The sequence below is a fragment of the Condylura cristata genome, unplaced genomic scaffold (assembly GCF_000260355.1).
Source record: "Condylura cristata isolate star-nosed mole 26May11 unplaced genomic scaffold, ConCri1.0 scaffold00010, whole genome shotgun sequence".
Lineage (NCBI taxonomy): Eukaryota > Metazoa > Chordata > Mammalia > Eulipotyphla > Talpidae > Condylura > Condylura cristata.
This window is the reverse complement of record NW_004567111.1, coordinates 17,671,946-17,698,611: the sequence shown is the minus strand read 5'-3', so window position 1 is coordinate 17,698,611 and position 26,666 is coordinate 17,671,946. Positions and strand designations below refer to the sequence as shown.

The following is a 26,666-nucleotide window of genomic DNA, read 5'->3' as shown; positions in this document are numbered from 1 at the left end:
TCTTGAAGTTACATTTTTCCATCTGTGTATTAATGGAAGCTTAAATATGTCGAGACCCGTAGTTTGTGTTCTAATGATTGTTTCAGAGTCTGTGACCAGGTTTTTTGTGTTTGATTCTTCATCATACAGTCAGAATCTGGGACATTGGAAAATAAATCTTTTTATCAGCCTTCTTGTGAAATCTATCAGCCACTATTCATGAAGGAAAGTCCCTTCTGGGCATTAAGCGTTAAGCCCCAAGGCTGTCTTCACACTGGGCACCACTAGTAAACAGCCAGTGTGGAACCAGGGAGTATTCTCCATTCCTAGGTCACATAAGGCAATGCTCTTGGTAATCAACAAGGAGGGACAATGAAGAATGAAGTCCTCCCCATAAATCCATTCTAGTCCACTTAAAGAGAATTTCATCCTTTAAAATTAGCCTTATCTGAGATCCAGACTCACTATGAACTTAAGAGGACTCTTACCTTTGAGAGGCAAAGCGTTCCACTTAATCCTACATGCATTGAAGAATAAATGAATCAAATGAAAAATATCATCAAGGCAACTTAAACACTTACATAATCTTAAACAATGTGAACAAAATACATACTTCTGGGGTGATCTGTTGTCAACTTCAGCTTTCAGTCGTAAGTTCTCTCTCACTAGGCCACCATTTTCCAATTTCAATTTTTTATTTACCTTAAAAAAAAATTTGCAGATTAAGCAAAAACAGAAGAGTAAGAGTGATGATACAAGTCACCTGTACTTTTCAGAGTGCCATCAGGGAACTGAAGTGGGAGCTTTAAAAAACAAACTCTTTCTGGTGGCCCAAGTAGTTAAAGCACAGCGCTGGGAAACTGGCCTCAGTCACCTCAGCACTGTTCCACCCCCCACCAGGAAGGTGCACATGGTACAGCAGCTGCTCCCTCAGCAGTGGATTTCCATCAATCCACCTGCCTTCTCCCCACTCTGTCTGTGGTGAATCCTCTCACCACCCTTGCCCCTCTGGCCTGCACCCCAGCTTTGTATGCATAAATAATCTTTAAAACAAATAAACTCTTGGGCCTTTGGTGGCTAGGAGTTAAGTCTCAGTGCTATCACCGGGATGGCCTGAGTTCAACCGCTGCCAGGGAGCTGACCCACATGGTGCAGCAGGCCTCTCTGGCCTCACCCGCTGCTCCCCTCAGCATTGTACTGCCTCAGTCAATCTGCCTATCCTGCTCCCCACTCTGTCTCTGGTGAGTCCTCTCACCGCCCCCTGCACCTCTGGCCTAGGTCCCAGCTCTGTATGCAAAAATAAATAAATCTTCAAAAAAAAAAAAATCTCAACTGTGATTCTTTTTTAAACTGTATGACACCTAAAATTTCCCTAACAAAACATCAACTGCTAGAAAATCTAGAAGCTCAATATTGATTCTGGATAGTCTGAGGAGCAGTGTCTAAATTTTACAGTTTTCTTAGAAGTTACTTCCTATAAATTCCCTAACCCTTCTTTCATTCCAAAGAAATAAAAACTCCCTGGACTGGAACCCAATCTTACTAACCTAGCAAGAGAAGTTCTTTGACTAGAACTTTTAACAAAGATAATGAGTGACAAAAAGCACTGTCAACCAAAAAGTTTAAATCACAATTAAAAAGATATCTGGCCCTGACTCCAGAACCTCTGTATTGCTGCGCCACTGGCCCCAGTTCCAGGACGTGAGAAGCAGGCCAGAGGCCATTCTCTGAGCCCTGAGCCTCACTTGCCCTTTGCCAGACCCAGGCACCTGCTTATCTTGGTGGTTGCAAACCCCCAGGCTGCAGAGTCCAATCTTTAGGTGACTGATAACACCATTACTTCCCCTCTGAAGATAAAGGAGTCATTGACTTCCGCATACACACAAGACAATGAATTAAGTTCCCAGCGTAGCACCAGCAAGGAGGCACTTAGTGAATTGTTTTGATGATCAGCTTAAAGTAGAAAAGCTTGTGACTGTTTCCCTCTGTCCCTGACATACTACTGTGGAGTTACATTTCAAAATAGCTCCCTGGCCATGGCGCTCTATCATCCCCACTATGGGCTGGCTAGTTGCTTAGCTGCCAGGATACTTTCAAGTGGAGGAGGCTTAGGTGGGCAGGGATTACAAAAGGCAGAAGTCTGCCTAGTGGACTCTTACCATGCTAACGACCTTGCGACCTCAACCCTGACTGGGCAATGATCCTGGCCTCTTGAAGGCTCAAAAGTCATCCAGTCCAATAGGAAAAGTCCACTTCTCTCTAAGGAGTCCTTTAAGCTGAATCTTTTGTATTCCTGCACTAGACTGACAGGATACTGTTTTGTACTGCACACCCAAGTTTTGCCTCTACAGCCTGTTTTCTCAACTCCTTTATGGTCTAGCTTATTGCTAACAATTACCTAATATCATCAGCAGATACTGCAAGTGGGTGTATTAAACATTCAAATAGTTCTGAGGTCTCAGAGTAGCTTCACTCATTAAATTTAACATATAATCATTAAAAGAGCAAAGAAAAACTGTCACTCCTTTTACTTGTATTTCTACACCACACTTAAGAGCCCAGAATACAGCTTTCAAGTGCTCAGATGGATTTAATGGCAAAAATTCCAATCAAATTTAATAATGCTCACTGAGACCCTGTCTCTTCCCAGTGTCTCTCTTTCTCATGTCTCCCCTCTTCTCAGACAAGCCAGTGAGCTACAGCTGGGCGTCAAACCCCAAAGCACTACCCACTTCTCATAAACGTGCAGCCGACTCAGTGCAATTACGGCAGCGGTTTCTCTGGAGTCTGACGGCACTCTGGCTCCCTTCCTTCTCTCACCCTGGCTTTCTCTGAGGCCAAACAGCATTTCTTTTGTATGTGGGTATCTGAATGTGACTTTACTCACAGGAAGCTGCAGATGCTTCTCTGCTCAACAGCCTCTCTCTGATGAGCTGCAGAACTATTTTAGAAAATATCACCTGAGCTGATCATTTCCACACACAGGAGCCAACAGCTGTGCCAGTGACAGCGCTTCCAGCGAGCAGAGCAGAAGGGTGGGCTGTGCGCCACCGCCACCACGTCACCCAACCACCCCTTCAGCACAAGGGACACCGCCAGGACAAATCTGAAGCCAAGCTGAAGGCCGGGCCCGCGGGTCTGCAGAGCGCAACGGCACTGGAGGTGCGGGACTTCTGGTTCTGACGACTTTCCCTCCCTTCCTAGACTGTAAAACCCACGCATTTGCCTTCTTCACCTAAATGCGTCTTAGTAGGTGCATGAAGGAATAACTGGTAACAGTGTACACGCCACATAAAACAAAATATTTTCTTGCAGAGTAGACTAAAGCCGCTCCTCAGAGCTCTTTTGAATAGGTCACTGTCCTTAAGTTTTTACAAAGATAAAAATCAGAAAATGGTAGTCCTAGTGAAGATATGGTGTGAAGCTTTCCTTTTTTATAGGTGGGGAAATGGATATTTTATGTGTACAGAATAGTCACTGACACAAGCTAAAAATGAAAGTTAAGATCAACGACAAAGAAGGGAAAGAAACATCCTCTAAATTGATGTCACTCTTCTGAAAGATGAAACTCAGACAGAAGCACTACTGAGCCTCCATTTAGCGTCACAAATGGAACCACCTGCTACTCCTTGGCAGCTAATATCATTTAAAGAGAAAAAGTTTTCCCATTATTGTAAATGCTCATCCAGGGATTTTTGTTCTCCCCCCTCCACCCCAAGTCATCCAATGAGTTAAGATAATACGGCTTATTTATACTTTTGCAGGTACTTAAAACATTACAGAATTTTTAACACAACCATAGTAGAACTTCTAAAACTACTGCAACTTACCTCCTTTAACTTATCCACATCATCTTTCACCTTTTCATATATTTCATTAGCGGTTCTGAGTTTTTTCTTCCATTCTGCTACAGTTTCTGGGTCAATTTTACTTGCATTATCTGCAACTGGAGGTTTGCTGTCACTCTGGCTGGTCTGCATCAAAGTTACAGGATCCAGAATAGTCTTGATCTGTGACTCCAAGCTCAGATTTTTAGACTTCAGCTCTTCTACCTCTTTCTGCAGACAATCTATTTCATCCTGAAAAACAATCACGCACAGCCCTTACTTAGACACAGACACAATACAGTTGTGTAAAACTAAGGCCGATGTGTTTTTAAACTTTATACTCAGAAAATCTGTAACTACACAGATTCTCTACACATCAGAATAGTTTTATAGCCACTGAGTCACCAAGTTGAAACTCCCAGAATATATTATGTTGGGGGCAGGGTGTGAAAATATTCATTTGTAGAGATTTAAAACTATGATATCCAAAGCAGGACAATGTAAATTTATTCTACATCAGTAAGTATAATTTAGAACAAAGTCAATCCAAAGACAGACAATGGACGTTCCCACAACAGACAATTTGAGAAAGCAAGGTACTTATTGAGAACTACTGGATGTTGGCAAGCGGTAAGTTGCTGAGGTTAGGGTGGCAGAATGCAGAAAGGGTCACAGGGAGATAGCGGGTGGCGGTCAAATCTTGAGTCTATTTTAGATACTATACAGAAAACAGTGTCACGGGAATTCAAAACGGAAGCAGATTCTAGTCCAGAAGAAAACTCGGAGGCACTGAGGAAAACTAAAGCACGCGGTATCGGTCAGTTATCCAGGACAGCTCTGCTTGGTATTCATCCGCATGCTTTATACTTGAAGTAGAGGTGAAACCATATGCCATTTTCTCCCGCTTTCTTTTTCAGAATAACACCTGTAGTTGATGTTTAGCTGCTCTACGTGTTGGTTCTTCAGTCACTACCATGACTCCTCCACGTGTATTTTCCCATCTGCCACTGCTTATTACATCTAGTCACTGAACATGTGAACCAGAACTCTATTCTGTACAACCATTTCCTCATCTATAATGGATACCTGATCTTAAACTAAGATGATTAGAAATGCTGTTGCTAGAAAATAAATTCTGACTAGCTCAACAGGGCAGTGCTCTCCCAAAGGATTAATTTTGATTAGTACCTATTAATGCTATTCATTACTTATGTAAGAATTCATTTTAGAGTTAACACAGATAGTCCTAATTACTCTTTGAAATTACAATATACTTCAAGTTAAATACTATTATACAATGAGAAAATTGCTTTATTTGAATATATTAATGATTAAGCGAGTATAAGCAAAAAAACACATGAACATTTATTCAGGCCTTTATTTAAAAAACATTTTAAGGTAGTATATAGTTCAACTTAAAGACAGCTTATGTCAAGAGAAGAGATCAACAATATTCCCTCTAATCAAAGTAAAAATGACAACTGGGTTTTAACTCATAAGCATTTGCATTCCTTTAGCGATTTGGAAAAATTCCACCACCACCTTCACAGAACAAAAAACAGTAGATCTGGATTCAGTGACTCTAAAAAGTGGACTGCATGAAGCAGAATTAAACAAGGGCCAGAAGCAAGGGCCTGAGAAGTGGGGAAAATGAGAACACTGAAGGCTGAGGAGTCTAGAGAGCTGATGCACAGCGTGACTGCAGGGAACAGCACTGGGAATCTGCTGAGAGAAAGCTCAAGTGGCCGCGGCACACACATCCCCACCGCAGCCCACAGACCCCGACGTATCTATCTACGAATGCGAGCTTGATGTAATCACTTCAATAAGGGTAGGCGTATCAAGACACTATGTGGTGCTCCTTAAATACACAAAACTATTTTTAAAAGCATTTCACATAAAAATGAATCTGGAAATAGCATATTTCACACTAAAAGCTCTTTGGGAACAGTTGACAAAAGTACTTATCAGGCTTATAATTACCAATGGATTTACAGACAAACAAAAATGAAACACAGGTTACAGTCACTGTTTACCAGAACATTCATACTGTCTATGGAAGACTGGCTTTCACAAGTATGATTCCCCTCATATCAAGTTTTTGAAAGAGCAAATACTGACAAAACAGCATGCTTTTTTTGAGGACAGATTCTGAATTTAAAAAGGGGAAAAAAGTAAATTCTAGCATCTGTTCCTTTCCCATATTAAGGGGAAAGAGGAACTTATGAACAAAGAGAACGTAAAAATGGTATTTTAAAATAAGATTTCATTTGGTGCTTTACACTAAGAAACCTATGGACTACAGTAGCTTAGCTTTACCTATCATCATTTTAAATGTTAATTATTCTTTACCTCATATTCTTTGTGGAGTAACTCAAGCCTAGTTTTCCGAAGGTGCTTCCTCACTGTATGGCTTAGCATAGGTTCACTTTCACTTGTTCCTCCTATGGAAAACAAACAAAAAACACACAGAGAACTTTTCATCCTGCTTTGGGGAGAGTAAGAATGAAAATGAACAACTCTTTTCTTATGGCTTAGTACAGTTCCCCAATTTAATTCCTATCCTTTCCCTTATACACACACTTGGGAATACCATGCAATCCTGAGAAAAAATAAACATCCAATAACACCGTAAGCAATACCTCCCACAGAGTATCACTTTGGGCTCTCCATGGCTGCGCAGCGGGTTAAAGCGCAGCACTATGAAGCTGCTGCAGCCACTGACTGCAGCAGGAGCTCCATCCCGGCCCGGCACAGCAGACCTCTCCTGACCCGCCCGTTGCTCCCCTCAGCAGTGTACTTCATAGATCAGCCTGTTCTGCTCCCCACTCTGTCTCTGGTGAAGCCTCTTACTCCCCATACCTCTGACCTGTACCCCAGTTCTTGCATGAATAAATCTTTTTAAAAAATCACTTTGTGTTTACTTACCTATAATATTTTATTATAGGAAAATCAATGAAAGCAAAGATTATAGTTTATTAATTATCATATTTGGCCTACAGTAAATCCATCAGCTAGACAACTGTAGGTAACTGTCAAATAATGACAAAATCAATAGTTATATTTAACCAATTAATTATATAAATGTTATCAATGTTTCCTATAATTATTAACATATATTAAACCTACATATGACAGAGAATGATATACAGTATTATAACCAAGGTATTCATTCAAATATACCTAGTTACCTGTAACACAACTGAAAAGGTTCAGGTGTCTTTTCACTGATTCTGATGTACTGTGGGTCACCGCAGTAACTATGATCCTCACAACCCACTGCAAATGCACTAGAAGGGAGCTCTTCCTGAGAGTTTTTTAAGCTGTGGTTACCTTTTCAGAATTTCCTAGCATCAATGATAACAAAGGCATTTTACAGACATTCATTTTCAGGAAGTTCTATACAAATGCCAAGAAGAATGAACTGCTGTACTTGAGGGTATTTGAAATTCACTTCGATACTAATGACTAAAGGCAAGAGACTGGATATGAAGAGAAGCTGAGGTAAAACACCTTCAAATTATTTGAATAAGCAGAGCTCAGGTTCCGCAAGAAGGGATCGACTCCTGGGAGAAGCTTAGGACAGGGAAAGAGTAGAGGCAAAGTGGTTAACACTGCAGCAAACACAGCGTCCACTGGGGCTTGCCCGAGAAACCTGGGTCACTGGATGCCACTACTGTAAACATCTTACTTAAATCTACCTTGTCCTAATTGGGGATTATTACAATGAATTCTTGAGTTTTTTTGAAAGGCCTTTTCTATACACAGCTCTTTCTAGTTTTCTTTACACTTTCAGTCTTTCCAAAAAGTAAGGACCAATCAAAATCACTTACAACATTTTTATCATCAGAGAAATAATTTATATGAGCAGAAAAAAACAAAACACCAAAGAAGTTCATTAAATGCTTCATTTTTCAAGGATCGTGTAGTGCAAGTTTGTCACCCACCATTTCCATCCTAGTGTACCACTGAATATTCTTTAACCTTAGTCCAGACTCCATGCTCCCTCATTTGGGCAAGTGTCTCCATCGTGACCTGCTCATCCTCTGTCTTTCCACTACGGTTCAACCTATATGTATCATCACCTGAGTAATATTCCAAAAAGCACCTTTTGACTCATGTCCTTCTCTTGCTCAAAACCATTATGTCCACCTCACCTATCTTTCAAGCCACAACCCACGTCCCTAATTCACTTAAGACTCTCTGAGATTTCAATTTACCTTTTTAGTTTTATTTCAGTAGTCAGACCCAAACTAGATTACTGTCAATCCCAAACATGTCTTATGTTTTTTAATTTCTAAATCTGAGCTCATGCTAGTCCCTCTGCATGAAATACCCTCCCAAGCTTTACGAGTTGAAATTTTATTCCTCCTTAAAATTCTACCTTCTCAATGTCCAAGTTAAACTTACTCCTTGTTGAATTCTCTGGTACCTCCTGGGTTTTAAACAACTGCTTTAAGCTATTATTAATACCTTTGTCCACTCGCACAGCCTCTACTACTGTACATTTCATGAGGTTCTAGTATTTCTTGTCACAGTCTTATAAGTACTTGGTGTCCCAACTGCCCCCCCCCACAGATTCTACAAATTACTAATTCACCCTGTGTGATAGTGACAAAATAATATCCCTGAAAGTCATTTCAGTCTTCCTCCAAATACACATTATTTACAGAGCTTTCCAAATGTATTTCCATGACTTTATAAAATGGGGCCCTTACCGATAATCTCTTTGCAAGGATTTTCAGGCGTGATGGGAACTCGGCAAGCTGGACACTGGCTATTATTCTTCAACCACAAATCGATACAAATGGAACAGAATACATGGTTGTTGATGCATATGACAGGCTGGCGTACCTTTGAAAAGAGAAACATTCCTTTCAGTTCAGGATTGCTCTCCTAACTAGAATCCCAATGTGGTGTAGAGTAACTGCTTCTCTAGAGTACAGCAGAATACGGGTTTTAAGAGGGAGAATCTAGGATTTAAAGAATGTTGACCACATTGCTTCATATAAAAACAGATACTACTGAATCAAAGACAAACACAGAAATTTTTGACATATAAAATGGTTTTGTTTGTTCCAATTCACACTCATGGCCAAATAAAAATACTTTTCCACTAAAATAGGAAAATTTATCTCAACTATTCTATTTTAGATTCATGAAAGTTCTTTAAATATCATTTAGCATTTCATTCCATTACATCACAAACAGCGACCAACCGTTAGGCATAACAACTTACTAGGAATCCCCCAAAACCAGAGGCATAAAAGCTAACACTGTTAGGGGAAAGGATGCCCTGAACAAACTACAGATATAGGTTTTGTGGACTTCGCCCACCCTCTGAGACTGAAACTACAAATCCCAGCAACACCAAAGGGAGAACTTTGAGGACCTGAGTTAAGCAGTTGTTTGGGGTTTTGGATATAAAACTAGACATGTTGGGCTGAGGGAAGCACAAGAGCAGAGAAACATGTGAAAAAACTTTGCTTGCTTCTTCTTGGTCCTGGACTGGTTGAAACAGATGTGGGTGAGAGACCTGTGGGGAGGTGACGATGGCAGTGTTTGCCTTGATTTTGATTTTGCTCTTTTCCTCCCAGACTTGTCTGGCCACTGCTGACCCTTTTCTATGGGCCCCCTCCAGAAGGCACGTTAGACTTGTGGCGGGCTTTCAGGCCTTGCTTTAAGCCAATCCCTTTTGGGAGGACTTTGACCCAGGAGGGGATGGGTAACTTTGGGTGTTAGATTTAGAACCTATATTCTTTATGCTTACTGTATTGCACACTGATCGTATTAAAGTTCCTTTCCATTAAAGGTCTTATATGTTTGCCTTGATGTGGGGGATGGCAGACCTATTTAGAGCAGGCAGGTCTGGGGGTTCGGTGATGCCCCTCTCTCCCTGCCCTGTAACAAAACAATCCTAAAAGGTATGAGCCCTACTCGCAAGTGGTTTATAATCTAAACAGCAAACAGTGCTTCAGAAATACTGACATACAGCAAATACACAAATATTTAACTTCATTTCAACATGCACAAAAATAATGTTATTATCGATATATACTTATCTTTTACAAGGAGCTTTCACATGTGTTCTTTTTGCTTTGCCTTTTTAAAAAAAATAACTGAAGTAAACAGAGTAAATATACTTTACAAATTAAGGAAATCAAGGCATAAGAAAGTTGTGGTTTGCTCAGGAAGAACTAGGTATTTTGTCTGCATATAAAACTGCTTCATCATGGGGGACATCAAGGAGAGAAATTGCCTGAGTGTTCTGCCTAGTATCTATGTTTGTTTACTTATGTATCTTCTCTGTAGGAGAGCAAGAACCTCCTCTCCTTCACCTTTACACCCTGATGCCTAGAATACTGGCTGACAGGTTGGAGGTATTTAATAAAGGTTTGCTGAATGAACTGTTAGTAAGACAGTATTTAACATTCAATTAGTTGGGCAACTGGCCAGAGGGACTGACTACATCCCTCAAACGGCACAAATTTAACTATAATAAGCAAAAATGACATGAAACACAGGCTGTCACTTGATTTACCTGGCATTTTTATGCCAGTTTCAGAACACTTTATAGTTATTTTCAAGTATTTCCCTGTCCTAATAAAACAATGCAATCATGCCATTTTCTGCAGCCTGGTCAAAGCACAACAACGTTAAGTGTAAAGAGGAAGAAAAGATAGAAACACCACACACCACTCCCCTCAGAGAAAACACCTGTGCTGTTCAATGTCTGCCTCAGAGGATACTGAGTGTTCATTAACTCCAAAGGATTTTCTACCCCCAAAGAAACCACCTATGTGTGATGACCCGTGCCTGACAGGAATTATTTACATCGCACTCCAAAGAGCTCTCTGGTCTCAGTCTAGCTTTCCAAACTTAGATGTTCCCTGATTATGAACATTAACATATAAGACTAAACAGGAAGATAATTTAGCATGGATTTAGACTTCCTTTTGGAGAAGGAATCACTCTAATGCGGTTTTAAAAATTGACAAAAAATGACTCAATAAAACCAGGAAGGACAACTTTCCAAACTCTTCTTCCAAAGTGCTTCTGCCAGTAGTAAGGGCGCAATGCTTATGTGAGCTTACCCGGACAGTCTCTCAAGCAGCAGACAGGCCTGGATCTTCTTTGCAGATTTTGATCGTTTCTAAAAATTCATGTGATTTGGAAATACAAACCATAATATAGCATTCGTGTTTTAAATTTATCTTTAAGTCGTGAAGTGTTTTAAGGACCAAAACTCGTGCCAGGAAGACTCCTGTATCATCCAGCAGCTTCCCTCGAAGGCACATATGTGCACAAGCACACCTCCACATTCCAGCCATGCTCCCAGAACTATGCAGACCCCAAATTAAGAAGCTTGCCAAAGAGTGACCTCTTGGGTTTTCAGAGGATTTTTAAAGTCACAACCTCATCTCAAAATGGATGAATGCCAATGGCCAAAGTAAATCCGTGCACCCTATCAAAGGAGATCCAAGATGCTCTCCCTCTGTAGGGGCACATTTAAAGGCTTCTCGTTCTGTGTGTTTGTGCTCCCACAACAAAGGTAAAATATATCCCCACTCTAAAAATGGTTTTGAACAGCTCAGTGGGTGGTATGATCACTAAGGTCAGAAAGAGAGGTAGGAACAACTTTCACATGTGGTAGAAATCTGTAATTGTTTGGAAATATCTGGCAAGGCAGGTTCTGAGAATCACTGGCACACAGGACAGGACATTTCCTGCGTGGACAAGCACTGGAAACAAACCATTCCAGGAAGGCCAGGAAGCCGGGCGCAAGCCAAAAAAACGGAGCTGGGAAGGAGGATCTGTGTTGGAGGGGAGGAGTCTGGCATCTCACAGGAGCCAGAGAAGAAAGTTTTTCATGAGGGAGACGATAGCCAGCTGTCAAATACTGATGACAAACCCAGTTTCATGTGGACAGAGAAGAGACTGCAGAGTCAACTGATGGAAGTCACTGTGATTTGTTGCTGACAATCACCGTAATTTGTTGTTCAGTGAGTGGTGGGATGGACACTTGACTGGAGCTTGAGAGACTATGAAGGGTGAAGGTGAGAAAACATAGCTAAGTTTTCATGTTTTGCGATACAGGAAAGAACATACAAATGACAGATAGCGAAGAGGGTCGTGAGTGACAGAGGAACACGGGGATCACCGCACTGAGCGCAAGGCCCTGCGACGCCAGCAGGGAGCTAGACTCAGAGTGCAGGGGCTATTCTGGCTACTGTCTGCCCCAGCATCAAAAGGGGAGCGGAGGGTGTGACGGCAAACACAAAGGAGCTGAAGATGTGTGGACGGGAAGATGAAATTCATACAACTGTTTCAACTGCTTATATTTTTGGAAATGAGAAGGGAGGAGAGAGAAAGGGAGAGGAAAGCAGTGTTTTGAAAAGTGGGAAAGTCAATTTACTAAACACATAATCAGCAGAACTGCCAGTCTGAGTTTCCATTCGGGGTCTGATGTGACTGACTGTAAAGCAAGAACAATAAACACAATTAACAGTGAACACAGGTGTGTATCTTTCTTACTATCAAGTTCAGGCAGGAAGTAGAATCGCTGGGTTTATCCAGAGTTGGGGCTTTGCCACCGAGGCAGGAAAAACCAGGGGCTGACAGCAAGCAACCATGGGGAAGGGAGCGCCAATGGGCACGCTGGCAGGCGGGCGGGCGCCAGTGACCCGGGCCGCGGAGCACGCGTGGCAGCTGCAAGACAGCGCAGAGCTCGCAGCAGGTGCTGAACACCGTGACCGCTCTCAGACATCATGCACGGGCCATCTTGGCTGACACTGAACTATTTCTCTCACAATCTCATGGCCTTTGCATCTTTTTTTTTTTTTTTTTTTTTAAAGATTTATTTATTTGTGCATACAGAACTGGGGTATAGGCCAGAGGCTCAGGGGCGGCGAGAGGCTTCACCAGAGACAGAGTGGGGAGCAGAACAGGCAGATCGACGAAGTACACTGCTGAGGGGAGCAGCGGGCGGGTCAGGAGAGGTCTGCCGCGCCATGTGGTCACCTCCGGGGCAGGCGGGAATCGAACTCAGGCGGAAGCGGCCCTAGATTCTCAGTGCTGCGCTTTAACCCGCTGCGCCACCAGGGAGGGCCGGCCTTTGCATCTTTTTTATGCTAACAACTCTAAGACTTCTCTGTTAACTGCAACTCAGGAGCCACTTGGGCTTCAAGAGACAAACCTGGGGTCAAAGACTTAATAATGCCAGAGAGATTTCCGTATAGCAATCTCTGAAAAAACAAACAAACAAACTACCACCAAAGATAGCATTATTCAAGGAGTCAAGCAACTCCACTGCCTCATGTCCAGCACGTTTAAAACAAAACTAGGTCTCCCCCACATCCCCACCCTACCTACGTGAAGGGCACTGCCCTTTCACACGGTCAGAAAACGCAGAGCTGTCTGAGGCACTCTTCTTATCGCCATGCACTCTGCCACCATGCAAGTGTAAGAAGCCACAGATTTAAACATGGACCGATATTTTCCATGCTACTAAGATAAAGAATGGAAACTATTTATTATAATTATAAGATGCAACCAGATTTCAGAGATGGCATACAGCGAAAATGAGTGGATTTCGGGATAGTCAATATATAGCAAGTGTACCTCTGGATGTTTCTGCCTTTCATCTATACCTTCATGCCCATCTTCCCCTCAATTATGAGCTCAGGTTTTCATTCTCTTAACCCGGACCTACTGCGATGACGTCCTCCCAAGTTTCCTTGCTCTTTAGCGCTCACTTCTCTTGTCCACTTTTATACTGATGCGAGAACCACCTTCCTACAACGTGGGTCAGCAGTTTTCACTGCTCTCCTGCAATGCAGCAATGGTTTCGCCCTGCTCAGTCTTAAGAACAGCATTCAAAAAACAACACAATCTGATCCTTAACCATCCATTCTCTTGATTTACTATTTCAGTACTTGTCTCCACCTATACTTTAACCACAAAAATCTGCTTGATGTTCATGAAGAATACAAATGTAACGGCCCATGTTTAAGGTACGCTCATTTTCTAGCTTAGTCCTGCTGGCCTTTCTAGCTTAGCTTCCCCACTCAAACTAAAATCCCACCCACACATTTAAAGATGAATCCAGTGTAACCTCCTCTGGCATTCATTAACTCACTAATCCTTTTCAGAATTAACAAGGTCTTTGCCTGATTCTCAAGAAGGTAGTCATATTACACTGAGTCAAAGTTGTGCTGTACTTAGAAAATTATTTGCTCGTGCTTTCCCTACAGATTTCATGCTGCTAGGGATGGGCAGTGTTCAGTGTATAACCTTCAGCACCTAATACAAAGCCTTGAGCACTACAAAACTGACCGACATGGTTTACAGACCATGGCGGTCAAACTGCAAAATCCAAAGTTTAACCTTCCATTTAATCTGTGGACAACCAGCATGGAGAAATCACTTGGCTTGTTTTCCAAGAGTCAATGATAATGTCACACCAGGAGAATAATTGTCACTGCTCAATCCCTGGCTTTGTCACTGTCACCATGCTGGTATTTTGAAATAGTTGACTTATTTCTCTTGACCCAAAGTTATTAGGGGATAACTTCTAAACTGTGATTTAAATTTAGCTCAGAAGAATAAAAGCATAGAAAGGAGAAATGACTATTAAAACAAGTCACTGTTTGGCTATACCCTATAGGAACAAAGAATCTAGATGTCCCTCAATCTCTTGTCCTCTTCTCTTCCTCTATCTTGATCCCACTAAATACAAAACCAAAACATTACTGTAATAAGGTCTTTCCAGATACAGGCACACTCTCCATTTGCTTATGTTGGACCATAGATCCAACTTATTCTCAAGTCAAGTAAGACTCATGGCAACAATACATGAAATTTAAAAAATATATATATATATATATGGCAATGGCAAGGGAAAGTGACATAAAATTCCAAACTCCTCTGCAGGTTCAAGAGATAGACCACATAGCCACCTTCAGGGTGGTGAGTAAGAGCAGGAAGAAAAGAGTAAGCAAGGTGTGAAAAGTAGGTGCTTCTCACAGGATAGGCCTGAGGGGATAGCCCTAGGTGCAGAAAGAGCAGCGCTACCACCTTTAATCCCACTATACTATTCCATCTCCTTTATCTGAGGACTAACCCTTTAAGAATTCCCACCACCAGAAGGAGGGCTCTACAAACACAGGTGAGCAGTGGGTCCCAGGAAAGCGTGGGACTGACTGCAAGGCTGATGGAGGACCGAACCCCCACAAACCCCTTCAGGAACTAAGCAAAGACAGAGACGCAAGTGGAGCGGAAGAGACCAGCAGCATGCAGAGACTGGGTGGCCTTCAGGAAGAGCACCCATCAACCCTTCCACAGCATCCCTGGCATGACAGCACCAGACCGGGTCTGGGCACCAGTCCCCAACATCGCTGGAGGAGCACCCGAAGAGAGGCTGGCCAGTACTAGTGCATAGAACAAATTCAAATACAAACACCAGGGAGGAGGAAAAATACAAAAAAACAAACAAGCTGTCTGGGGAAGGACATACCACAAAAAGAAAATCAGAACCCCGAACTCAAAAACAATGACAGGGAAGAACTTCTCTGCTTGACAGAGAATTTAGAATCACCATAATTAAAAAATATAAAGAAGACAAAAAGTAAAAGAACAATATAAGAAATATAATTACTGAACTGCAGAACGAAACTGAGTCTTTATAGAAGGAAATGAGGGAAACGCAGGATATTAAAAGCTTAATGGGGGCCCTCCCTGGTGGCGCAACAGGTTAAATAAAGCACAGCACTATGAAGCTATCGCAGCCACTACAGCACAAATCAATCCCTGGCCAGGGAGCTGACCCACATGGCGCGGCAGACCTCTCCTGACCCGCCCACTGCTCCCCCTCAGCAGTGTATTTCAGTGGATCCTCCTGTTCTGTCCCCCACTCTCTCTCTGGTGAATCCACTCACCCCCACCCCACAACTCTGGCCTTCACCCCAGCTCTGTATGCATAAATAAATCTTTAAAAAAAAAAAAAAGCTTAATAGAGGAGCCAAGGAACTCTGGAAACTAGTGCCTATTCTACACAAACTCTTTCAAAAAATTTAGAAAGAATACAATCAAATAGCAAAACCAAACAAAGACAACACACCAAAAAAAAAAAAAGAATTAGAAGAAAGAAAAAAGAAAAAAACCTACAGGCCTATCGCCCTAATGAACACAGATGGAAAATCCTTGCCAACCAAATCCAACAATGCATCAAAAGTAATGCATAAATCCCACAACCAAGTGGGATTATTCCAGGGGCACAAGGATGGTTCAACATCTGGAAATCAGTTAAAGTAATCCAACACATCGACAGAGAAAAGTAAAAATCACATGAAAGCGTTTGACAAAGTTTGACATCAGTTTATGACGAAGGTCGTAGAAATTCTCATTACAGAAGGCATACACCTTAATATAATAAAAGCTATATATGACAAACCCACAGCCAATATTCTCAGTGGTGAAAAGCTGAAAGCCTTTTCTTTAAAATCAGGAACTGTCACCACTTCTTTTCAATATAACACTGGACGTCCTGGCCAGAACAAGAAGATGAAAGAAATGCAAGGAATCCATAGAGGGAAAGAAAGGAATAAAACTATCACTACTTGCAGACAATATAGTATGCACAGAGAACCCTAAAACCTCCACAGAAAAACTGATAAAAACTAAACCAGTTTAGTAAAGTAGTCGAATACAAAATCAGCACACAAAAATCAGCAGCCTGCCTTTATGCCAAAAATCAATCCAAAGAAGAACTTAAGAAAACTACCCCACTTACAACTGAAACCAAAAAAGGGCAAATACCTGAGAATATATCTAAACCAAAGACATGAGTGACCCATACAAACAAAATTATAAAACATTGTTAAAAGAAATAGAAGACACAAAGAAATGGAAAGACATCCCCACTCATGGGCTATAAGAATTAGTATTACTAAAATGGCCATCCTACCAAAAGCAATTTACATATTTAACACAATCCCAATAAAAAAACTCAATGACATTCTTCAAAAGAAATAGAATATTGATGAAATTCATATGAAACCACAAAGAAACCTCGAGTAGTCAAAAGTCCTCCTGACTAAAACAAGAACTGAGGTATCATGCTTGCAGGCTTCAAACTATACTACAAAGTCATAAAAATTAAAACAATGGTACTGGAACAAAAACAGACACACAGATCAATGGAACTGAATAGAAAACCCAGAAATAAAGCCACATATATATAGATAATTAATCTTTAACAAAGGAGCAAAGACTATGTAATGAATCGTGCTGGGGAAACTAGATCACCACTTGCAAAAGAACGAAACTAGATTACTACCTCACACCATGCACAAAAATCAACTCAAAATGTATAAAAGAATTGAACATAAGATCTATAAATTATATGGAAGAAAATGTAGGTAAAACACTACACTACATACAGCTCAGTAACATCTTTAAAGACTAACTCCCCAAAGCAAAGAAAGTGAAGGAACAGATAAATAGCTAGAATTGCATCAAACTAAAAAGCTTCTATACAGCAAAAGCGACATTAACCAAAACAAAGAGACACCCTACTGGTTGGGAGAAAATTTTTGCATCCCATACAACTGATAAGGGACTGATCACAAAGATCTTCAAAGAGCCCACACAATGCAACAAAAACAAAGTAAACATTGTAGACACAAAAGAGCAGAAGGGCTATACTCTTCTCCAACAAGGAAAAACAAATAACTAACAGGTATACCTACATCACTTATAATCAGGGAAATGCAAATCAAAATCACAAAGAGATACCACCTTACACCAGTGAGAAAGTCACACATTAAAAAAACTAGCAACAACAAATGTTGGCAAGGATGTGGAGAAAAAGGAACTCTCCTGCACTGCTTTTGGGAATGAAAACTGGACCAACCACTATGGAAAGCTGTGTGGAGGTTCCTCAAACTGCTAAACATGGAACTAACATCAGTCCCAGCAATTGCACTCCTAGGGATCTACCCAAAGGACACAAAAACATTAATTCAAAAGGACTCTTGCACCCCTAGGCTTACTGCAGCACTTCTTACAATAAGATTAGATAAGGAAACCTAAGTGCCCCAAAACAGATGAATGGATCAAGAGGATATGGCGCATATACACAAAGAAATACTATTCAGCGATCAGAAGATAAAACGTATGCCATTCACAGCAACATGGATGAAGCTGGAAGGGATTATGCTCTGTGGCATAACCTGGAAGGAAAAAGAAAAATATCAGATGGTTTCACTTATAGGAGGAATAAAGGGGAACCAAATAAGGGCTCAAAATAGGGAAGAGCACATGGGACGATGGTGACGGAGCCAGGTGATGGGTGTGGGAATTTTAAAGGGACTACATCTAAGAGGGGAAAGCAAACACTGCACAAAAATGAGCAATGATATAAAATATATATAGGTAAATAACTAAAGAATTTCTACCAACAAAATCCCTTTCTTAGGAAACAATTATACATGGGAAGAATCATGTCTTAAGATGTTGTCATTGATATTCATACTCACAAGGAATAAGTAAGTTTAGGACAGGGGTTTCTCAACTTTGGAACTACTAACATTTGGGCCAAAGAATTTTCTGTTGCAGGAGGCCATCTCGTAGACTGTGGGATTAATGAGCAGCACTCCTGGGTTCTACCCTTTAGGTACCAGAAGTATCTAACTCCTTAGACAGTGCCAAATATCCCTGGGGGTGAAATTCACTCCTACCCCTTGAGAAGCACTTTTCCAACAACCTAATGGAATACGTAGTATTAAATTCATTTTCAGCTGTGTAAATGGAGACTCAAGGAAAAAATAAGAGAGACTGTAAGAGGCAGAGCCAGCATTCAACCACCATTCAATGTGATTCAACTATAAATTGAGTGCTCTTTCAACTAAGAAAGTTGTTTCTTCCTTAGGGCAGGGGTAAGAAATAATCACCTGAGAACAGGAAATAGAGGACACATTCTTTGCCTGAAAGCAGCAAGAGACCAGGATCAGTAGAGGGACAGGCGGGAGAAGGCTAGCAACTACACTAAAAAAATCAACTCTTCCACCTTGAATCCTTTTTCTTTAACAAATAATATTCTTGCAACTATGTCAAAATTCCATGGTTTCACTGATGACACCTGGAAAGTATAAAAAAGGCTGAAGGGTAGGAATGACTGTAGAAGAGTTACCCACTCAACCACAGGAACGCGGCAACTTTTCAAAATAAAATTCTTAGATAGCTCCTGCTATGTTTTAAGTAGTCTCTGGCTCTTGGCCAGAAGTTAGGTTCCAGAAATTTAAAACTAGGATCTCCAACAGTGAGTGACTTAATCCCTACTGTTCTGGGACCCCATACCTGCTTAGATAAATGGAGAGAGAGTAGGCTTCCCTCCCCCACATTATCTCTACCTAGGATGCTTTAAGGATAAGCCGGAGTGTCATTTGTGAAGTCAGTATGTCAGCTATTACGCACCAACCCTGGCAACTATTAGGACATAACAACACTTTTCTGAGTTAATTTTTACTATGCACAGGGTATGTAAAAGCCCACTACTATAAAACTTTTCCAAAAGTATCTGCATTCTTCATACTTTCATCTGAAAAAGACAAAAAAAAATGCAGAAATTGTACTCTATATGGCTTTTTTCCCAAGCAAATGACTTGTGCAAGGAATTATGTGCAAGGCCAGCTCTCTAATCCATCCTTTGGAAGTGAGTGGCCTTCAAACCACGAACATGGGTCAGTGCTCTAAGGTTATGCGCGCTATCCAAAAGCCCCAATGGGAACACTGCTTAATGAACTCCGTCAACCTAGACAGAATGAGGACTCTTACTGAGTAACACTTTACCCCTAGGCCCAGCTTTTCAATATTTTCAGTCAACTTTAAGGGTGGAAAGCAAAGCAAGAAGTCCTTCCTGAAAGAAGGGATCCTTTCCACAGATTTTTTAGTAAGAAATCGTCCAGCTTAACACTGAACACTTGAAAACACTTTCATCCTTAATTATTTCAGCCATGGTTGTCACTCACGGCAAAACAGAGACACGGTCAATAAAAGTATTACATGCCACTACGATTTGGTTTCACAGCTTGAATCCTAATTGCAGAGATAAATGCCTGGAATTAGCTAGAGAAAAGCTGGTCTGCAGCATTCTGGGGGCAGTAGCAAAATGTCATTTTACAGCTATCCTAGGCCAGATCATTCTACATTTCTGTTTGCTGGCCCCGTAGTCCAAGGTAGGGGGGAAATTAAAGTAAGAACGTTTCACATAAAAATCCCCCCACAGGATGGCTACGTGACGTTGTCAGATTCTTACAGTACTGGCAAGGCTAGGGAGGGCCTCCCGGTGGCGCAGGGGCTATCAAACTGTCACCAGCCACTGTGGCGTGAGTTTGTGAGTTCGATCCCCTACCAGGAGCTGACCCACATGCACAGCAGACCACTCCTGTCTCGCCCGCTGCTCCTCTCAGCAGTGTATTTCAGTCAATCTGCCTGTTCTGCTCCCCATTCTGTCTCTGGTGAAACCTCTCACTGCCCCTGCACCTCTGGCTTGTACCCCAGTTCTGTATGCATAAGTAAATAAATCTTTAAAAAAATAAATATTGGGAAGGCTGATAAACATATAATAACTAGGCAGAGAAAATCCACCTATAACACTGAGGTTGAGACAGATGTAGAAAATGAAAAATGCCCACCTTTGTTTAAAGTACACTTTCATTCCAAAGACAGCGCACTGACTACAACTTTTCCCTCCCCATTCTTCCCCACCCAGCCAGTAACCAATGGGCTTTAAGGTCTCCCCGCTCCCTACTCCCTCTAAGGTAATATGCATGTATATATATTTTATAAACAGTAGCACTTGGGGGGAAATGGACCCTCACTCTGTTGAACAACCAAAAGAGAACTTGCTGGTGGCAAGATTTGGGGATACATGGTGAGGGCACCACAGAATGATTACCAGAAGAACACTAGGCAGCAAGGACATTAAAGCAGATCTCAGAGGTGGCCAGAGATGCTGCGTGTCAGGGAGGTGAAGGTTACCAGGGAAATCAGAACTGCTCCAGACCTGCAATCTTCAGCACCCAAGAAAGGGGGAGTAGCATAGGAAGATCAGATTTGCTTTCACTACACAAAATGCAAGGATTATACAAAACCAGTTAAAACCATGGGCTGGACCGTGGCACTTTCAAGAACAAGACCCACAGTGCTGGGAATACAAATCTTCACAGAGACGGGCACCTCAGCTTGAGGGCCTGCCCTAGTGCCCACAATAAAGATGAACATTCCTTCAATTTATTATGTGCCAGATTTCATGCTAAGCATGGGACATTACAACACTTACCCCTTTCAAAATTTCCATTTTATAAGTAAGGACACTGGGTTGAGAAAGATTAGCTTTTCACAGTGAGTGGGGAAAGCCTAGATTAGAACTCATGCAGTCTGAGCACAGAAATTTGGTCCTCAACCACATCTTTCTGCCTCCACAGTAGACCATAAAAAATAAAAGCCTGTTTACGAATTTTTTTAAAGATTTATTTATTTATTCATACAGAACTGGGGTACAGAACAGAGATGCGGAGGGTGAGAGGCTTCACCAGGCACAGAGTGGGGAGCAGAACAGGCAGATCAACGAAGTACACTGCTGAGGGGAGCAGCGGGCGGGTCAGGAGAGGTCTGCAGGGCCATGTGGATCTCCTCCGGGGCAGGCAGGATGGATAGAACTTATGTGGAAATGGCTTTAGCTTCTTAGTGCAGTGCTTTAACCCGCTGTGCCTCCAGGGAGGGACCCTGTTTATGAATTTTACCTTTTTATTCTCAAATTATATTTGAGAATAAAGATAACCAACGGGTAGGGGAGGAAACATCAAAAGTATCTTCTGACATGAATAAAATTGAGTTTGAAGAATTAATTTTCTGAAGACATGAATGGTAACACTAGAGGTTCAAATCTTAAGCCTTAGTTTTATTCCAAATGCTAGCCCTTAGTTTCCCTATTTAATGAGGAAACAATGAGGAAACCATTCCTCTTTATCCATTTCAGCACTGGTGAAAGGAGTCAAGGAGACAATTAAATGCATTAAAAGCATTCTGTAATCTGCAAATCACTGCATGCTACTAGGCCTCACTTGGGTAATCACAAAGAGCCTAGGTATGGAAACTCAAGCAAACATAAGAATGCACAACTGCAAAAGTAGGCTAACGCAAACTAGTTCGAATGAGTACAACCAGCACCAACAGAAAATTATTTTCCAAGAATATTTTTATCAGCCTGTAAGGCTCTTGGAGGTAATTTGCATACATCGTGGGAATTGTGGCTTCAGGAGATCAACACAGATTGCAGCAAACAGTTAAGCATCTTCTTGCAATCCTGCATGTAGGCAATAGAATGGCAGGCAAATGCCAACTCAAATACCAACTTTCAGAGACCATTCTTGATCTCTCCAGCGAGAATGGACCAACCTTTCTCTGCACAGTACTGTTTGCCCGGCATCTCATTCTGAGTGGCATCAAGACTAGAGATGCTTCCAAGCCTGACTTGCTACTACTTCTTGAGCACAGAACCCAAACTCCTAAGGCAGGTGATCATACTGGCAGGTAATCAAATGTTTGCTCTGTGCAACAAACATTTTATTTCTCAATCTTGGTCCTTAAGCAGTAGTTTCTGTCTGAGCTTGAGGGTAAACACGCAGTGTAGCCACCCCCCAAATTTGGTCAAGCACTCCTCTCCCCCCCCCAATACTACAAAAACATAATTCAGAATGGGGGCGTGGGGGTCGGTGGGGAATCGGTTCATAGTATCTTCTTTATTTTTATTTTAATAATAAAGAAATGCTCTTTTTAAGAGCCAAGCAGAAGGTACAAAGGGAATAAATTAGACACATGCATCAGAACATCCCAAACTCCGTCTCTTATTAAGAAACACTTTACCTAGCTCCACCAACACACGAGGCACTTCTTGCATCACAAAAGAGTGGGTAATCCCTTTGGGACTGTTCTGCTCTAGCAAATAAAATCCACACCCCTCTCAACACCAGTCAGGGGCACGCACTACCCGCCTTTCGTATTCCCAAGCCGGAGGGCAGAGGCCACCCTCAAGGCCGAGGAAAGGAAAGGATCCTGGAAACGCAAGACTCCCCAGCTGGCGCGCTAGGCCCAAGACGACACACGCGGACTGTGCTGGGGACGCAGCCACCTCAGGGGAGGCCCCTGGAACGGCGCTTCCCTGCCCCCTAACACCGCCGTGGGGGATGCACACGGGGCGCGAAGTACTGCTGCGCTGCGTTTCCGATCGGGCCTCCTCGGACGCCCGCAGCCGCCGCGGGAGGCCACGCGCAGCACCCCGCCGCCCTCCCTTCCGTCGCAGGCCGCTGTCAGCCTCCGGCAAGGGCGCACGCGGAGCCCATTCATCCCCGCGCGCCCCCGGCGGCCCCCAGGACGCGGCCTCCCGCTACCCGAGAGAAGGCGGGTGCGCGCCTCCGCCAGCCGGCGCCCCACGCCCGGTCCCCGCCGGGGACCGAGGCGCCCCGACTCCGGCAGCGACTGCATTCCCCAGGGGTGCCCGGCATCCCCCATTACCTTGCCCAAGCAAATGTGGCACGTGATGGGCAGAGTGAGCGACAATGTAACGTTCTGCACGGTCTGAGCCATGGCAGCGTTCAGAATCCCGCCAACACGGAAGTCCCGCCGCCGGCGGAGTCTCCCCGACCCCGGCCGCGCGAGGCCGCTACGGCAGCCCGGCAGGGCCACAGCCCGCCGCGAGGGCGCGGAAACGCGCTTTCCCGCTGCGCGGCCGCCGCGCCGGACCCGGCCTCCGCCGTCGCTCCTCGAAAGAAACAAAAAGAAAGGCAAAGCGAAAACAAATAAAAGCCCACCCCGCCCCACCCCCCGCAAAAACTTCCCAGGCTTCGGAAGCTGCAGAATCCCCCAGAATGCGGAGGGAGGAGTTTACTTTGAAAGGTTAACTAGGTGCAGAAAGGAGAGGAGGCGGGAAGGCGATTTAAATCCCCAACTCTTTTCCCAAGGCGGAGGGTCCGCTGGAAGGTTTAAGCCCCGCACAGCCTGCGAATACGCCCTGTGGTCAAAGACTAGGGAAAAACGTAATGTGGGCCTTTGATTTTTCCGCACAACTTTGCGCCACTCTGAGCTCTCTTCCCAGTCTTAAATCAAGTGCTGTCACTTCAGCTAACTGCGATCAGCGACTAGCTCCTGTTTCTGAGGTGTCTGGGACGTCTCCCCGCAGCTTTTCCTGAATGAAGCACGCTCGCTGCTGACCCTTTTGGTTTCTAGCCAAAAGAGACTCAAGGGTCGAGGATACGGGAGTCAGCTTTATACTCACAACTGAGAAAGCTGAAAATCGTGCTAACCATCCGCACACTATGAATGCATTTTCACGAGCTTTTAAAAATCTTCACTTCAGGTGCATATTGGTTATGAAATGTACCGCTGTGCTATTGGACTCCAAAGGAGAAAGTGTGCGAGTAAATTAGTTTTCCTTACCGAACAAAAAGGGTTACTCTAAAAGCTCCAAAACAAGTCTTGGACATAACAGATTTGGGATTTAACTGGATTTCCTTAAAGTAACTAAGCCTATGTGACCAATTTATGCTAACAAATGTGTTGGGTTCATTTCAAAACAAAACCAGTGGAACAACCTTTACTGATCATTAAGAAAAAGAGGCACTGTAATCACAAGTAGTAGCCTCGTGGTTAAAAGAGTCCTGCACTTGAATTGAAGGAGTGGAAGTAGTGGGACAGCTTCCTGGGTCTACTGACTTCATTCAGTTTAGCCTTTCTGCTTCTTTGCTTCCTCCTTGATCATTTGCGTCAAGCCCAGGCGCAAGCCTAAGATGATATTTTAAGATCTGCATTCCCACCGCCTAAATGGGATGGAGAACTGAGAATGTTCTGCTTCTTATCTCTCTCTGTTAGCAGGTCAATGTATGTTTATTATCATGTCTATGCCTGGACCAGAAGATGAGATTACAGCTCCTAGTAAGTAATTGACTTGAAGAAACTCACATCGAGTTCACGATGGTCTTAAAGGTGGCAGTAATGTCTCAGTACTTCATTTCCTAGGAACTAGAGACCATCATATACTTGGAGTTGGAGAACTGGGCAAAATAGTCAAATTAATTCTCCTTTAATGGGCTTTTTTTTCCCCCAACATGCCTGCTGTAAAAATGGGCTGATTTGGTTACTACGTGACCTTTTGAAGGCAAAGTCATGTGGGATCTAGAATTCATGTGTTTTGCTAATACATTTTTTCCTGCTCTTGGCTATAGATCTCAAGTCCAGAATTGGAAAACTCCAAATTATTCACTATCATTCTCATTTGATCACTTGCCTATGGTACTGTGTTCTTTCCTATTATCTTGTCCAGGCGTATAGCTCAGGTGATATTTTAGGGTCTGTCTGAGTGGGGTGGAGGACTGAGAATTTTTCTTTATCTTTATCCCTGGGAGCAGGAAGACACTTAAAAAAAGAAGAATTCCATTGCTACTAGGACAAGTCAATTCTGAACCATCTTGGTAATTGGTGTTAATACTTAGTCACAAAGATTAATTAAAAAAATCATAACCCGCATATTAATTATTATAGAATGTTAAAATCTATACTGCTTCCAAGATCCCTCTCCACGTTACACAGATGATCAGTGCTGGTTTAGTGCTGTCCCCAATGATCAGCTCTTGTACTGATCATTGTTTTCTAATTGATTGTTGATGTATTTGTCGGGTCAGTAGATTGTTTCTTGAGTTTTATCTTTTCAATAGTATCTGGTAATAAGTGATCATCCAACAGATGATAATATTTTCCTTCGCTAAAGCACACCTTTATTACAGATGCAGGCTGCTTTTGTTTCTTTTGTTTAAAGGTTCTTTATTTGTGTTTCACGTCAGAATGGGAAACTGTATTGCTTTTTGCTGATTAAGAGAATCAGACAGGCTCAGCTTAAGAGAATTAAGTCATTAAAAGTATATAAAATAGATGACTGGATTAGAAAGATGTGGTACATATATACAATGGTACATATATACAATACAATAGCAACCAAAAAAGAGAAACACATGTCTTTTGCAGCAACTTGGATGGAGCTGGAAAAGATCATGCTTAGTGAGATAAGCCAGAAAGAGAAAGAAAAATACCGGATGGTTTCACTCATAGCAGGAGTATAATGGACCAGGCGAGAAAAATAACAAAAATAATGAACAACCATATACCAGAGACATTCTGTGGGGGTGGAGTGGGGAATGGGATCAAAAATGGGGGGGGGGAAGGGAGGGAAATGCAGGGGACTATGGTGGTGGCACAGGGCTGATTTGGTGATGGGAAACCCGCGGGGATTACAATCGAGATGGAAAAAAAAATGTGCAAAATGATGTAAAAATAAACTTTGTAATAAATAAAATTAAAAGAAAAAAGTATAGAAAATAATAAGCAAAAATTCCTCTGTGCTTATCCTGTGTGGTTATCACTGTTAACATTCTGGAGCATATCCTTGCAACACATTTTAGTTTGTGTATTATATTCATAGCTACAAATAGGTTGATACCATAACTTTGTTCACTAATGCTCTGTGGTTAAACAGATATACATGCAAGAGTGCAGGCACACACAAACATGCACAGACACATGTATCTAAGTAATATTGTTAGAGATTCAGGCTGATTAGGACCTTAGATCCAGATTGATTCCAGGCCAATTCCCACGCTTTGCTTTTAATAATGCAAATAGCTTGAGGTCAGAACTTGCTCTTCTCTGTGCTGTATGAAGGGCATTTCCTTTTTTTTTTTTTTTTTTTTTTGACATCTCATGTTGTCCCAAATCACTAAGTAATACTGCTATTACCCTAATAGGAAAACA

The 26,666-nt window shown here is 42.3% G+C and overlaps 1 protein-coding gene across 1 annotated transcript in view; it reads right to left on the bottom strand.

The window, feature by feature from the left end:
- The window catches only part of RNF219 (ring finger protein 219), a 47,354-nt gene extending 23,868 nt beyond the window's left edge, over nucleotides 1-23,486 (bottom strand). The window contains exons 1-5 of the mRNA XM_004680082.2: nucleotides 23,382-23,486; nucleotides 8,525-8,660; nucleotides 6,159-6,250; nucleotides 3,810-4,058; nucleotides 593-681 (exon numbers count right to left, since the gene is read on the bottom strand). Coding sequence (XP_004680139.1) covers nucleotides 593-681; nucleotides 3,810-4,058; nucleotides 6,159-6,250; nucleotides 8,525-8,660; nucleotides 23,382-23,453 — 638 coding nt within the window. The 5' untranslated portion in view covers nucleotides 23,454-23,486. The remainder of the gene's footprint in view (nucleotides 1-592; nucleotides 682-3,809; nucleotides 4,059-6,158; nucleotides 6,251-8,524; nucleotides 8,661-23,381) is intronic.
- Nucleotides 23,487-26,666: the final 3,180 nt, after the last annotated feature.